Genomic DNA, 14,797 nt, shown 5'->3' on the forward strand with positions numbered 1-14,797 from the left:
CGGCAAGACTGTTTTCTGTTTTATCCCAATGGCCCCTTAGAACCACAGAAGTCACAACACAGCCTGCTGGGTAGGGCAGGGCTGCTAAAAGGGTGGAGCTTTAAAATTGATATCCCACTTTTTTTTTTTTTCTATTGCTGTGGATTAAGAATTTCGAAGCACATGGGGTAAGGGGGGCTAATATTTGGATGTTAAGTGAATTGAATAAATAAATTTAAAAAAGTATAGACTCAACCAAACATTGGTGAAAAGACTGAACAATTTGATCTCAAGTACAAAATCCAATGAAGAGGACTAGGTGTGGGGGTTACCGGCCTGTACTCAGCGTGAGGGAGCCTGAGGCAGGAGAATCAGAGGTTTGAGGTCAGCCTGGGATACATTGTGAGACTTTGACTGGAAACCAGAAACCACAAGTGAGAAGACTGAGCAGAGAACTTTGCTTAAGCGTGGTGAATGCATCTGCTGTTTCTGTTGGCGAGCACAGTGGAATATTTTCATGAGCCTTGCCTGTTTTCTGCTCTCCTTTTTGAAATTCTTTCTTTGAGGCTAGAGACTGTGGTGGCTGGGTAGGCAGGGGACAAAAAAAAAAAAAAAGGACAAAAAAAAGAGACTCTAAAACCTAAAACAGTCTCATTAGACACGAGTGCATGTCATAGGTCACCTCCATGCGTCAGCTGTAACAGACCAGCTCCTGTTCTGCATGTGCTGTGTGACCTTGGGCAAGCTGCTGCCCTCTCTGAACCTCCTGTGCCGTGTGACCTTGGGCAAGCTGCTGAGCTCTCTGAACCTCCTATCTTTAGCAAAATAGTCACAGTAGTGATTTCTTTGTCATAGACTTGGTATACAGCCAGAGAGACACCACTGGGATCTCTGCTGTTGGTGAGCCTTGAAAATTCCACAGCCACAAGCAAGGCAGTAATTAGCACTAATGTTTCTTGCTCGTCCCTTGGTCAGGTAAGTTGGCCAACTCTGGGACAGACATTGGCCTCCAACACCCTAGTTAGGTCCACTGTGTTAGCCTCCAGGCTCCAGGCCTTATTGACTTAGACAGTGAGACAGGGATCCTGGTGGTTTTGAGTCCTGCAGACCTCAAAGCAGGAACCTTTAAGAATGCCAGGCTAGAGTGCCACCTGTCTGTCTACAGTGTACAGGAGGTGAGAGTGTCCAAGGATGCTTCAGGCAGAGGGAAGAGGCTTGGGAAGGCCAGGAATTACATTAGGTTTGAGAATTAGAGGGTCCAGTGTGACAGCAGAAATAGACCATGAAGAAAGTAGACATGGTGAAAGACTGGGAAGGACGGTGGGGAAGGTCAGTGTGGGACAGCGGGGGAGTGTGGGGCTGACAAGAGAGGTTGGGGTTTTGTTGATGTTGAATGAGCAGAGGAATCCCACAGCCCAATTTCTGTTTCAAGAACAACTCAGGGGCTGCATGGGAAATTGTTTTGGGGTAAGAGGAATTGCAGGACTGTGTTGAGGGCCTCTGCATGACACTTAGCGGGTAGACAGTGGACACACTGGAACTGTTTTGCAAGCAGAAACAATGGAACCTGGTGACAAACTGCAGGTGGCAGAGAAGAATGATCAAGAAAAGCTCCCAGCTTTCAACTCCAGCCACCAGTGAACAGGGGAAACTGGGAAGGGGAGGGAGGGCTGATAACTTGACAGTGATGTTTGCTGTGTTGATGAGGAAGCCCAGTGATACAATGTGTATACAAAGTGGGGAGATTCACACGTTCTAAGAAGGCTTGAAACTCTTTGGGGATTATCAACAGTATTTAAAGGAAGGCAATGGGACTGAGGTTTGGGGGAGAAGTTCTAACTGATGGCCTTGTCTGCCTAACCCCTACCCTTTCCTCCCATTACAACATCTCCCACAGCAAGTCCCACAGCGGCACCATGAAAGCCTGGGCTTTCCTTCCATGAGCCAGGAGCCCGCTGGTCAAAGCCTCTGATCAAAGCCTCTCCCTGCACAGGGGTGCACTGTGCACTGCATGTGCCCTGGGGCATTCCGGAGGGGCACTTGGAGGCCAGCCCTGTGGCCTGTCTGCTTCCAGCTTCCTTCACAGAGATGACTGGAGAACTGCTGGTTTAGTAGATCCTGACCTCTCTATTAGATATCTAAACCCACTCTGGCCTTAGAGATGCTGGGCAGTTTTGCCCACTCTAAGAAACCTTTCACAAGGCTCCTTACTCCTTTACTCCGTGTACTCTGTAAAAATAGTCTGCTTGCTTTTTCTGTAACTCCTGCAAAGTGTTTCATCATTTTAAAAAGGAAAAAGAAAACAGGAAATGACCTTTCAAATGCATTTGGGAAGCATTTAGGAGTTGTAATGGACTCTGCCCTAGCAATGAGGACTGCAGCTGCAGACTCAGACTCTTGGCACAGCCCAGGGCCTCTGTAGTCTACAGAACCAAGGAAAGCAGTGGAGAGACCAGAGGGAGAGGCCATCCTGTGGGGACAAGAAAGAACAAGCACCTACAGAGGTTTTGGTGTCTCCTTTCTAACCTGGGTGTTCAAGGTCAGGTTCCCTAGAAGCATCCAGATCCCACAGAGCTCCCCAAACTTCCAGGGATAAGGCAGAACACTTTGGTCTTTAGCACCCCATGGAGCACAGACTGAGATAGAAGCTGTTAGACACATTGGCTGTTGACTGTGCCTGGTTTTATTCTTTAGCTGCCTTCATCCCCCCATTTATTTTATGCATGAGTGCTCTACTGCATTACATCTGCAGGCCAGAAGAGGGCATCAGATCCCTTTATTGATGGTTGTGAGCACCATGTGTTTGCTGGGATTTGAACTCAGGACCTCTGGAAGAACAACAAGTACTCTTACCCACTGAGCCATCTCTCTGGTCCCGCCACCTTCATTTGTGTGAGGTAGTGTTGTTAGTTTGGTTATCTGATTTCTGAGACAGGATCTTCCTATGGAACTCTATGTGTAGACCAGGCTGGGCTTGAACATCTGGAATTGTTCATGCCTCTCCTTCCAAGGGTTAGGATGATAGATGTCTCCACACCTGGTTCTCCACCTTCCCCCCTTCTATCTTTTTAATTTTACCCCAGAGCTACCTCTCTGACCTTCCCACCTTTAACTGAACCATGTGCACTGCTAGAAAACCCTTTCCTTCCATAGCCAGTCTTAGGATCTGCCACAGTAGATTAACATACCCACTCAGTGCCTTTTCTTGTATCAGATTGTGAATGTCTCTTTTTTTAATGTTTTATTTATTTATTATATATGAGTACATTGTAGCTATCTTCAGACACACCAAAAGAGGGCATCAGATCTCATTACAGATGGTTGTGAGCCACCATGTGGTTGCTGGGATTTGAACTCAGGACCTTAGGAAGAGCAGTTGGTGCTCTTAACCGCTGAGCCATCTCTCCAGCCCAGATTGTGAATGTCTTATCTCTGGTGTGTACCTCACATGGGCAAGGTGCCGGGCATATCTGTGGTGAGCAGCAGACCATGAAATGTCCAGGCTGAAGAGACTTAGAGATCAGACTCCATTGTTCCATTATTGGGAAGCTGGGGGGTGGGGGTGGGGCGTCTGCAAGTCTGAGGCTGTGAGGGTAGGGTCAGACCTTTACCACTGTTGTGGTACAAGGGTCTATCCCTTGCTCCTTCCACCATAGAGTCCAGAATAGTTCATCACATACTAAACTGAGCCTGTGAGCTAGGTCTCAGGTGAAATAGTGCCCATGCTGGCCAGGATTGCCTACTAGTAGAATTTCTATTCACCTAGCAGTGGAAGCACAGGAGAAGGAGGGGTAGGTTTTTGGCTCTGCAGCACCGCTAAACAGAGTAAACAAAGGAGCTGAGTGAAATGTCAGAAGGGAAGGTTTACCGATAGCTCAGCCACAGTGGGACACAGCGATGGTTTATTAATTGGTACCTCTCACGTCTCATGGAACTTTCCAGCCCCTCTGAGCCCATATTCTCACCTCTTCTTCACTTGAGCCCATGAACTTCAGGGTGCTTTGGTTAGTCCCAAGTACAGGGGCAAAGGACACTTGATGTCCAGTGTGTCCCAAGTGGTCAGTAGGGAGGCTGGCTTGACAGCTGCATTAGATGAGTTTCACCACAGCTCACCTGCAGCCCTGATCTTAGTGATGTCACCAGGGACAGATGACAGCAGTGAGCGCTGCACTAGGTATTCAGGCCTATGGATTCTAGAACTTTGGGTCAGACACTCTCGTGGGTGGTGGTGGTGGTGGTGGTGGTGGTGGTGGTGGTGGTGGTGGTGGTACTTATGATCAGGCCTTACTACGTCACTCTGGCTGGTCTGTGTGTCTCTGTGTAGACCAGGCTGGCCTCAGACTCAGAAATCCACTGCCTCTGCCTCCTGTAATTAAAGGTGACCCTCTAGCCGTCTTCTTTGAGCTTCAGTTTTCCCAAGTAGCAGCAGTCTTTTCTAGATGGACTCTGGACTGCCTCTCAGTTCAATTCTCCATAAACTTTTTGTTAACTGACCAAATATTTGTTGAGCACCTGCTATAGGCCAGGCCCTCTCTCCTGGAGATCTGCGCTGGGCCAGGGCTAAGAAGAGAAAGCAGCAGCCCCACATGCTGGTTGATTGAGAACACTCCTATGGCAGTAGGTATGAATGGCTCAGTGTGTGTGCCTTACTTTATTTCTTTACGATAGGGGCTCCTATGGCCGACTGGCTTTGAATTTGCTGTATATTCGAGAATGACCTCACACTTCCAATCCTCCTGCCTCCATCTCCTGAGTGCTGGGATGGCAGGCATGCACAGTCGGTTACTCAGCTTGGCTTTACTCTTTTAAATCATTGAACGTTTCTGAGCCAGGTGTGACCACCAGCCTGACTACTTCCCTGAGTGTCCCTCAGACCACCAGAGGAGGAGGACCTGAGCGTGAGCCAAAGGTAGAGGTAGGCCCACTTGTGTGGGGGAAGTGCAGGTTTAGGAAACCAGGGTGCTTGGGTCTATGCACCCAAGTGAGTACTGTGCAGTAACTCATGAGAGGAGACTGAGGGAGACCTGAGCTGAGGGCCATAGAGTTCTGTCTCGGGGAACAAATTATTGGGGTTGCCCCTTGCCCAGGAAGGAAGACAGTGTTGCTGTTCCTAATGGTGCCACTCAGGTGTCTCATCTCAGCACGAGAGGGTCGATGCTGAGCAGCAAGAGGGAACCCAGAAGGACAGCGTGGGGGCACCAGAGATCAGGGGCTGGCTGAGAAGAAGGGGAGGCGGTGATCTGAGAAGTCGTTCCACCCCCCGCCCCAGCCTCAGGTTCCTCATTTCTCAAGTGGAGAGTAGAGGAGTCCTGTGCACAGGGTGCTGTCAGTGACCCAGCCTGGCCCCTCAGGAGTAGGACTCGGGCTATTAGAAGTTCATTATTTATTCAGTAAGTTTGAAGTACCCACTGTGTGCAGGCACTGGAGCAGCCTTGATGGTACAAAGACAAGAAGACGGTATTCACCCTGGAGGGAGGCGACTGCAGAAGAATGACTGTGGTCTTTAAACTCTTGAGTCTATCCTGTCTGTCTCATGTGAAGCATGGGGCTGAGGGTGGTCGACTCAGCTACTTGGTTTTAGTAACACAGGGTGGCTTGAAATGGGAGGGAAAAATAGAACAGTGTGCGTGCGGAGGGCCCCAGGCAGGGTTTAGGACAGGAAAGAGCAGAGCCTTTGATGTGGGTGCTCTGCTTTTAAGGAAAAGGGACTCAAGGTCTTTGGGGGAGGGTAATTAAGTCTGCAGCTGTGACCACAGAGGATCCTGCAGCTGCTGATGGCAGCTGAGGGCTGAGTGGACTTTGATATGTTTTTAGTGTTTTGATATAATCGTCCAGAGTTTCAGAGTAAGTTGAACTTGTTTTTAAGACATATGCTTGGATGAAGAAAAAGCAAAATGAAAGGATGCCCAGCAAAATGATTTAGTGGGCAGAGGCTCTTGCCTCGAAACCCTGACTTCCTGAATTCAGACCCGGAATGGCATAGGAAGAGCTCCCCAAAGACGTCCCCTGATCTGCATGTGAGCATTGTGCTCCCTCACACCTATGTCATGTAGACACAGTAATAGTAAGGTACAAAAGGACAAATGAAAGTTTTCTTTACAAAAAATGAAGGGGAAAGGAAGAGAAGGAAAAAGGGAGGGACTTTGTGGATCTCTAAGTTTAAGGCCAGCCTAGTCTACAGAGTAAGTTCTAGGACAGCCAGGGCTACATAGAGAAGCAGTCTTGAAAAACAAACAGGGGCTGGGGATTTAGCTCAGTGGTAGAGCGCTTACCTAGGAAGCGCAAGGCCCTGGGTTCGGTCCCCAGCTCCGAAAAAAAAGAACCCAAAAAAAAAAAAAAAAAAAAGAAAAACAAACAAGTTTAAATACTCATATGTAACTATATGATTTTTTTTCACTTACAATATACATGAACATTTCCTCATGCTTGTCTGTCTGCCTATTGAGACAGCATCTTGCTATGTACCTCAGGCTAGCTGGACCTGAGATCATCCTCCCTTGGCATCCCAAGTAGCTGTAATCTAGACCTTTGCCACCATAGCATGAAGAATACAGACATGGAAGACAGTGAATGTGGGTGTGTGTGTATTGTCAGAAGACTCCCCAGGGCTGTGTTTGGAATCACGGTTCCTGAGGATGAGGATGGATGCTTTCCAGAATTGAGTGTGGGACTTGGCAGTGATCTTTCCCCGAGCCAACAGCATCATCTTTCTGCCTGGGTGGTTCAAAGGTCAGACATAGCAAAGCAAGGTTAGAGCCGTAGGGAGTCTGTCCTAGTGAGAGGCTAGCAGGCTGGCTTAGCAGGTAACTCCATCTGCTGGTATCAGGTCCTGGAGACAGGCATAAGACTGCACACTCTGGCAGGTTGAGCCTTCCCTGCAGTCCCTGGATCATGCTATCATCCCACAGATAGGGATCGGAGAAGATAATGGGTGGGGGCGGTGGGGGGGATGAAAAGCTGTGATCCAGGTGTATTTATAGCACACTCCTCTGTAGCAGGTGCCGAGCCCAGCATCTTGGAAGGAAGCAGCAGAGTGAGTTTGACTCAGCTGCCAAGATCAGGCCTTTCAGTCTGGTGCATTGAAAATCTAGACACAAATCCCCTTTCATGGAACTGACGTTCTAACTGGAAAAGAGCTGAGGAAAGAGGCTGCAACAGATAGTGTGGGTTGCCCAGGGTTTGACCCACCTTACATGGGCAGCCGACTTCACCTGGGGAAAAATCTGAGCCTAGTAACCACATGGATCGACCTGAGATCTTTCCAAGTCAGGTTAGGTTATAAAGATACACAAACACAGTGCTTACATATGGAGTGGGTGGGGCCATTGAGAGCGATGGATACGAAGCAAGCGCCTGGTAACTGTCCTCACCACTCTTTCCGCTGCAGCCTCAGCATTTGTAGGCAGTGTCCTCACCATCGCAACAGCCTATTCAGCTGTACTGAGGCTTTGAACAGTTTCCCCAAAGGAAGTGGAGGCAGAGTGACCAGCAGAGGGAACCACCTCCCGGAGTTCTTTAGGTGGAGGCTCAACATAGCTCTGCTGCTCACCACAGCTAAGAAAGATAGGCGGGGTGCGCCATCTGCTGGATGCAGTGGGGACTCCCTCACACAGAATTTTGCTCCTGCCTTGATCTTTGCTCCGCAGAATTGACTGAAATATAATGTATGCTATGGCCCCTAAATAATTACCGTGTTCCTTACAACCATGGTTCTCTTTGCTCTAGACTGTTGTCCACCACAGGGCAGTGAGCATTCCTGGTCTCTCACCTTTGTTCCCACTCCAGCCTCCTCCTTGTGCCCTCCCCACTTTTCCCATGGGAGGGTGGCTCACGGGAACTTGAAGCCAGCAGGGAATTACCCTTGAATGGTTCCTTTCCACCCACCTGGCATCCCAAATGCTTTCCTCTGGGTCCCATTTCAGTAGCCACACCTTTCTCCCCGACCTCCTGATGCCACCATAGCTGTCAGAAACCAAAACTCCGTGTCAGACAGAAACTGCCCACATATTTGTTCTTGAGGTTGTGTCTAAAATCCATCTCGGTATCTGCTTGGCCCCTGCGGCAGCGTCACATCTGACCTCCCCAGAAGCCTCCTATCTTACCCAGCTACCGCTTGTCTTCATGATCTTACCTAAAACCTCTCCAGGGTGCAACCCGCCCTTCCTCACCTTCAGTGTCCTCCCTGTCACTGTCCCTCCTGCGAGACCTCTCTGCTCTTCTGCTCCATCCCATCTTCTTTCCTCAGAGCTTCAGTACTTGCCGTTCCCTTCCTTAGGGGAACCTCCCTCCCTCTTTCTTTCTTTCTTTCTTTCTTTCTTTCTTTCTTTCTTTCTTTCTTCCTTTCTCTCTCTCTTTCTCTTTCTCTTTCTTCCTTTCATTACAATTTTTGCCTCTCTCTCTTCATTTTACAGTTTTACTTGGGACAGGGTCACATTCTATTATCCCAGAGCTCACTATGCAAGTGTGTAGCTCAGGCTGGCCTTGAACTTACAACAATCCTCCTGCCTCCGTCTCTTCAGTGCTGGAGTTACAGGTGTAAACTACCATGCCCAGAATCTTTCCGTACTGCCCATGAATGCTGCTGGCTGATATTGCTTTTCATTGGTTGGGTCCTGGCCATCCCTCTGGCCCTTGAAGCCCTGACCACATAGTCATGAGCTAAGTGATGGTGTCTTGACGTGGTATGCAGTGAACTCTAAGCTCTGTGACAGGGGAATGGTGCTGGCTTGCCCTGTGTTCCCTCTGTGCCCCTAGACAATGCTGGCACATGGTGTGGTGAGCGTGCAAAGCTGATCATCACCTTTACTTTGAATTGAATCAAGGTGGAATGCATGTTCTTTATACATTTTTACATTTATTTTGGGGTGTGTGTGTGTGTGTGTGTGTGTACACAAGGTACACAGTGCAAGTGTGAAGGTTAGAGAATAATGTGCAGGAGTCTGTTCTGGTTTTCTACCACATGGTGTCTGAGGAGTGAACTCAGGCATCAGGCTTGGTGGCAAGCACCTTTACCCACCTAGCCATCTTCTGACCCTCATGCATGTCTGTCTGTCCTCCCTCTCTTCCTCTCTTCCTCTTCCCTCTTTTCCTACTGCCCTCTCTTTGTTTTTCTTTCTTTTTAAAAATAAAACAGGGTCTCTATGTAGCCTTTGCCATCCTAGAACTGATTAGGTAGACCAGGCTAGCCTAGAGCTCACAGAGATCTCCCTGCCTCTGCTTCCCAAGTGCTAAGATTAAAGTCATGCACCAGTGTGCCCGGCTTCACGTTTGTTCTGTAGGATGTGGGTGGGAGTTGTTTAACTGGAGTCACAGGGTTTGTTTTTCTGTGCCTTCCACTTAGTCCTCAGTGGGAAAGACAGTGTCATTTTGTCAAAGGACATCAGTGTCTCACTTCTGCTCTTGTTCCGACAGGCCTGAGGAGCGATGCGACAGGCATGATGGAAGTCGAGTCCTCCTACTCGGACTTCATCTCCTGTGACCGGACAGGCCGTCGGAATGCAGTCCCTGACATCCAGGGTGACTCGGAGGCCGTGAGCGTGCGGAAGCTAGCTGGAGACATGGGCGAGCTCGCACTTGAGGGGGCAGGTCAGAGTCAATGCCCCAGCATCCTGGTGGGCTGACGGGGAGGTAGTTTGCCAGCTTTTGTCTCCAGGCCCTACACCTTCCTCAGGGAAGCAGCTGCATTTAAATTGGGGCTGTTTTCGATTGTTGGCAGAGCCCAGCCAATGTCTAGGTAGAGTGTGCCAGCATCCTGGTTCTAAGGGCTCTGATGAGTATCTGGGGCACTTGTCTCTCTCCTGCCCCCACTCCAACAAATCCTGTTAGATCTCTGTAATGGATCCTAACCTCCAGGAGCCCACGCCTTAGCTTCTCCCCATCCACACAGCCACCATGTTACCTGCTGTCCACTTGGACTCTCTGCCCTTCTTGCACAGCAGACAGCAGGATTAGTTAGCCGATCTTGCCATATCAGGCTTCTGCCCCAGACTCCATGGTCACACCTCAGAGCCATGCTACTCTTCAGTGCTCACCGGAAGTCATGCACTGCTGTCTATCCCCTGGCCTTGGGTCCCACCCAGCCCTACCCACACTTTCCTCCACTCACCCATCTCTGTCTGGGTCTCTATAAAGGGTCAGGGCTTCCTTGTGAGGGCCTTCACCTCACTCACTGCTACCTCTGTCTAGAATAACCCCAGTGGAGCTGCAGCCACCTGCTGTCCCTTTACTCCCAGAGCCAGCTTAGCCCCCAGCCACATGACTCTCAAAGGCCTCATTTCTTTGGCTTTAGTTTCAGAACAGAGGAACCCTGTTATACCTGCACATGGCAGGATGTTTGTGACCACAGGCTGAATGACCCAATGAAGAAACCAAGAGGACCCAGCATTGCCTGGGACACCCTGCTCCCCACTTGTTCTCTGTCCTCAGAGGCCTCTTCTCAGTGTGGGTCCACAGTCAGCCATAGACCGAAACTTCCTTGGGAAGCCTTCCTTACCACTTCTTCTCTGCGGCAGGCTCAGAGACCGTGCTTGCCATATCAATTCCCATGGTGCACTGCGGCTTTCTACTGTGCTGCTCCAGGAGCCGGTCCTTGCCTTTACCTGTGTGGCCCCAGCCTAGAGTTCTTAGTCCTTGTTGCCCAGAAGTGACTTAGGAACACGGAACAGGGAAGATGTTGGGGGCAGGGACCAAGTCTCTCATGTGATAGATCAACTGAGGTCAAGAGAAACTGGAGTCTTCCTAGGCTCACCCAGCAAATGACCATCATCAATATGACAGTCTCTAAGCCTTGAGAGAGCCTCTTACCCCCAGAGCCTCACTCAGTTTACCATCTGAGGCCCTGTTGGCCTTCCTAGCACTGCACCCTGCTTTCTGTTTGTATGGACATCTGCCCAATGCTCACCTCCTTTGCAGCCCCAACTCTTATTCCCCACGTTTTGCTCCCTCTTCAGCTAGAATAAAGGCCCGCAGGCTTTGCTTCTGGTGGTTGCTTCTCACTGTGGTGCCTTTTGTGCTAAGGCCTTTCCTGGTCATAGCTTGTCTCAATCAGAGGCACCCCTTCTCCCTGTCTCCATGGTCCTGTAAGCACCCCCTCTGAACTGAGCTGTCTCATGCCCTCTGTGACTAGCAGTGTTGGGCATGTGACAGGTACCTATTTATCGGCTGCTCACTGTCCAGCTGAATGAGCAGTGGGCCCAGCTAGCACCCAGGCACAGTGCCAAGGGTTTCTTCAAGGCTTCTGTGCTCTGTTTGGCTCTCATCAGCTGTTTGCTGCCTTCTTCCCTCCTTAGCCATCACAGCTGCTAGTCCCCCCATACAGGCCTTTACAGCACCGTCCGCCCTTACTGAGGGTCTTTGTGGTATTTGGGTCCTCCCAGTACATGAAGGAGACATGAGTACTTGCTTGCTGCCAGGGACTGGAGCACCTTTGATAGAATTGAGGCAAGGTGACCAGCTATGAGAAGCCTTCTGTGAGGATGCCTCACAGTAAAGTGTCTCCAGGCATTTCTGGGCCCAGCAGATTCACATAAACCAAGGACAGATCCTTAAATGCTGTCCCTGAGATTCTGACCCGCAGGCCAAGGGCCCCAGAGTTTTCTCTGGCACAGCCTTCAAGGCTGATGCATAACCTGGGTGGAACAGGACTGCAGTCCCCACAGGGTATGGGTAGGCATAAGAAGTCTTAGCTACCTGGTCTCCCCAAGCCTGTGGCCTGCTGGATCTGTCAGCACTCTCCAGCATGCAGTGCACACATTTATCTGTCCCTGCTGTCTTAGACATGGAACACACATTTGCTTTTCTTTGCCTAACAGGAAGAGGATGCATAGTCAGCCATGGAGATGAGGGTGTACTGACCCTGGGCAGCACACATTCTTTCCTCCCTAGGACTGATGGGAGAGGACCTTCTCCCCAACTGAGGGAGACCTGGGGCTGGCACAGAAGAAGTATGATTGTTAGAGAGGACTCAGAGTCACAGCCTGTGTTCCATCGAACCAGATTCAGACATCAGTCCTCAATAAGCCAATTAAAACAGCCAAATTAGGAGCTGGTGGTTAAGCTCAGTGGTTAAGATCACTTCATAGCAACTTACAACATCAGTAGCTCCAGTTTCAGGAGATCCAATACCATCTGACTTCTAAACATGCTACACATGCATGTGGTTCACATTCATACATGCAAGCAAAACACTCACACACATAAAGTAAAAATAAAAATTTAAAAAGCAGTTTTATTCAGTGTGGCCATGTTGGGAAGAGGGACAGAGAGGTCAGGTGATCCTCCAACTTCATCTCTGGGATCCTGCATGAGGGCAGGTTTAAGTAGAGGCCAGCATTGTGCACACCTAAGCTGTCCTGTCCAAGGTGTGGTCTGCCTACCACCGACCCTTCATTGTTCAGGCCCACTGTCCTCGAGCCCCGGTGTTGCAGAACTCTTTCCTGGAGACACAGCCCTCTAGCTGGCTCAGGCTTTAGGCTTTTGTTCTTCACCAGGAGATCCTTGGGAATATCTAATTTCTTGGGAATCCAGTGTTTTAGTAGTCTGACAGCCAGGGTAAGGGACAGAGTCTCTTCAGAATATCTTCATCCCAGCCTGGTTGGTTACTGCAAAGAGACTTGCCTGCAGTCTCTAGCAGTGGGGTAACAGAGCAGAGACAATGGGGGAGTTTAAAGGGTCCCAGCTTATGGGGGCTTCACAAATGCGAATGTTACCTCAGAGGCAGTCATGGGTGTTAGGCCTCCAGAGGCCAGAAGAACTCTGTGGATCAGCCTAGGTTCGGCCACCATCCTCAGAGGAGGCAGCTTCAGGCCAGGCAGGCTCAGATTGGCACATACTTGAGCCACAGTGCCAAATTCTGTGCACACTATTTACTTCCATGAGCACTCAGGGCCAAGGACTGCTGTGTGGGGCAGTGGGAGGCCGCCCTGCCAGCACCGTCTATCAGTGCCAGAGAGTGCAGCTGAGGAAGCAGTGGCGCTGCACGGTAAGCAGCTTCTCCCCTTTGGCTGCAGGTCATCAGCTCAGCCCTCTGAGCCTGCTTTCTTATGGGCGTCCTGACCCTAACCACACCTTCAGGTTGCTATGTGGATTTTTTGACAGAGTTCCAGACCCAGAGCTCAACATAGGCACAAAGACAGGCCTGATGGCAGAATGACATGGACCTTCAGTGGCACCAGGGTCACTGGTGCTTGAGACCGCATTATTGAGGTTTGCCCATAGCCAGCATCAGTGGAAGATGCTGGCCCCACCCTCCAGCGGGGCTTTGGAGAGGCTGGGAGGGAGGGCTTGCAGGCCAGGCCTGCAAGGCTGTTCTCTCAGCCTGCTGCCGACCCATACTCCAGCCCAGCTTTCTGGCTGGCTGGAATAGAGCAGGAGTGGATGCTGCCAGTGGTATTCAGAGTCAGACATCCTCTACCTTGGGATGTACAGGCCATGGTGGGTACTCCTGAGCTGCCCACTGGTTGAGTAGAAACTCCCATTTGCTAAGCACATAACTTCCTGCTGGGAATTTAACGTTCTCCCCTCTAGAGAGCACATGCTCATCCACATGTCCATAATCCTGACTGATGTTCCTGAGTTTTTGTAGCATCCTAGCAGCCCTGGCAGCCTTCTCATGGTAAAGTGAGACACGAGTGCCTCTCTGGCCTTGGCGGTCAGTTTGGCCGGTCCTTCCAGGACTTTGTGCTTCACAGCATATGAATGTGTGAAAGAAGAGAACTGACTCCTCTTCTCCCCTGCAGAAGGACAGGCAGAGGGAAGTACCCCAGACAAGGAAGCCAGCAGCCAGCCGGAGAGCAGTGACGCGAACACCTCATCCTGAGTCTGCCTGTGGTCCTCACAGGCTGAGAGAGACCTGCTGTCCCTCCTGCACTGGAGCCCTGGCCAGCCAGGCTGACTGAGAGCCTCATGGAGTCCTCTGTGGCCCCTGCTCCAGTAAAGTCCTCCACTCACACCACAGGCTCCTCTTTCCCACCTCCCACGGTGCCCACGGTGCCCAGGGTGCCCAGGCGCACTTCAGAGACACGAGCACCATGAGGTGTTATCTCTTCAGCTGGGCGGGGCTCGAGCCAGGCCCTGCCCCTAGGTGAGCGGCTGTCACCTGGACAGGGATGTCCGGCCACCACTCACCCCTCCAGCCAGCCCCCTCTAGCCAGCCATCCGTTGAGAAGATCTTCCTAGCCCTTTTTTAAAGCCTCTTTTACATTTTTTAAAAACATAACTTTTTCAGAGAGAGAGAGGGGAGCGGACAATCACTTTTTTTCTGTTTTGGTTTTTGGTTGGTTTTTTTTCTTTTTTTGAAAGACATTTTAAGCTCAGTTCTGATGATCTATGCAGCTCTAAGTTCCCTCACAGAGCCTCACAGATCCAGTTTTGGGAAAGGATTTGGACTCAAAACTAACTGACCAATTCTTTGCCCTTTGTACCAAGAGACTGATACTTAGACCTAGGAAATAAATGCTGGTGATTTGTGTGACTGGCTTAAGATCTTTCCTTTTAACCACCAAATGCACAGCTGGGCTCTGCATCCCCACACCCTCAGCCCACAGGGTCCCACTGCTGCCCTCTGTCCCGTAGTGACCAACACAATGCCTCATGTGGCATCTCACGAGCCCTTTCTTCCTCCCCCCACCCACCCACAGCCCACACCTGCCATAACCTGAAAGGAGCCGGTGAGATGGCTCAGTGAGTAGAGATTTACTGCCAAGCCTGGTAGCCTGAGTCCAATCCCTGGGACTGACATGGTGGAAGGAGAGACCAGCTCTCACCCGCTGTCCTCTGATGTGCACATGTGCACACGGTGCTTTAGAACTACCTAAATTCC

At 50.4% G+C, this 14,797-nt stretch overlaps 1 protein-coding gene across 9 annotated transcripts in view; it reads left to right on the forward strand.

The window, feature by feature from the left end:
• The window catches only part of Pkig (cAMP-dependent protein kinase inhibitor gamma), a 67,644-nt gene extending 53,195 nt beyond the window's left edge, over nt 1-14,449 (forward strand). For 6 of the 9 annotated variants that reach the window (NM_001401793.1, NM_153469.5, NM_001401795.1 and 3 more), the window contains 2 exons: nt 9,391-9,564; nt 13,716-14,449. In NM_001401793.1, coding sequence (NP_001388722.1) covers nt 9,414-9,564; nt 13,716-13,795 — 231 coding nt within the window. In that variant the 5' untranslated portion in view covers nt 9,391-9,413 and the 3' untranslated portion in view covers nt 13,796-14,449. Of the gene's footprint in view, nt 1-9,390; nt 9,565-10,267; nt 10,962-13,715 lie in introns of those variants that run through there. The other 3 variants (XM_063283175.1, XM_063283174.1, XM_008762470.4) reach the window with 2 other exon arrangements.
• The last annotated feature ends 348 nt before the right edge of the window (nt 14,450-14,797 follow it).

The sequence above is a fragment of the Rattus norvegicus genome, chromosome 3 (assembly GCF_036323735.1).
Source record: "Rattus norvegicus strain BN/NHsdMcwi chromosome 3, GRCr8, whole genome shotgun sequence".
NCBI lineage: Eukaryota > Metazoa > Chordata > Mammalia > Rodentia > Muridae > Rattus > Rattus norvegicus.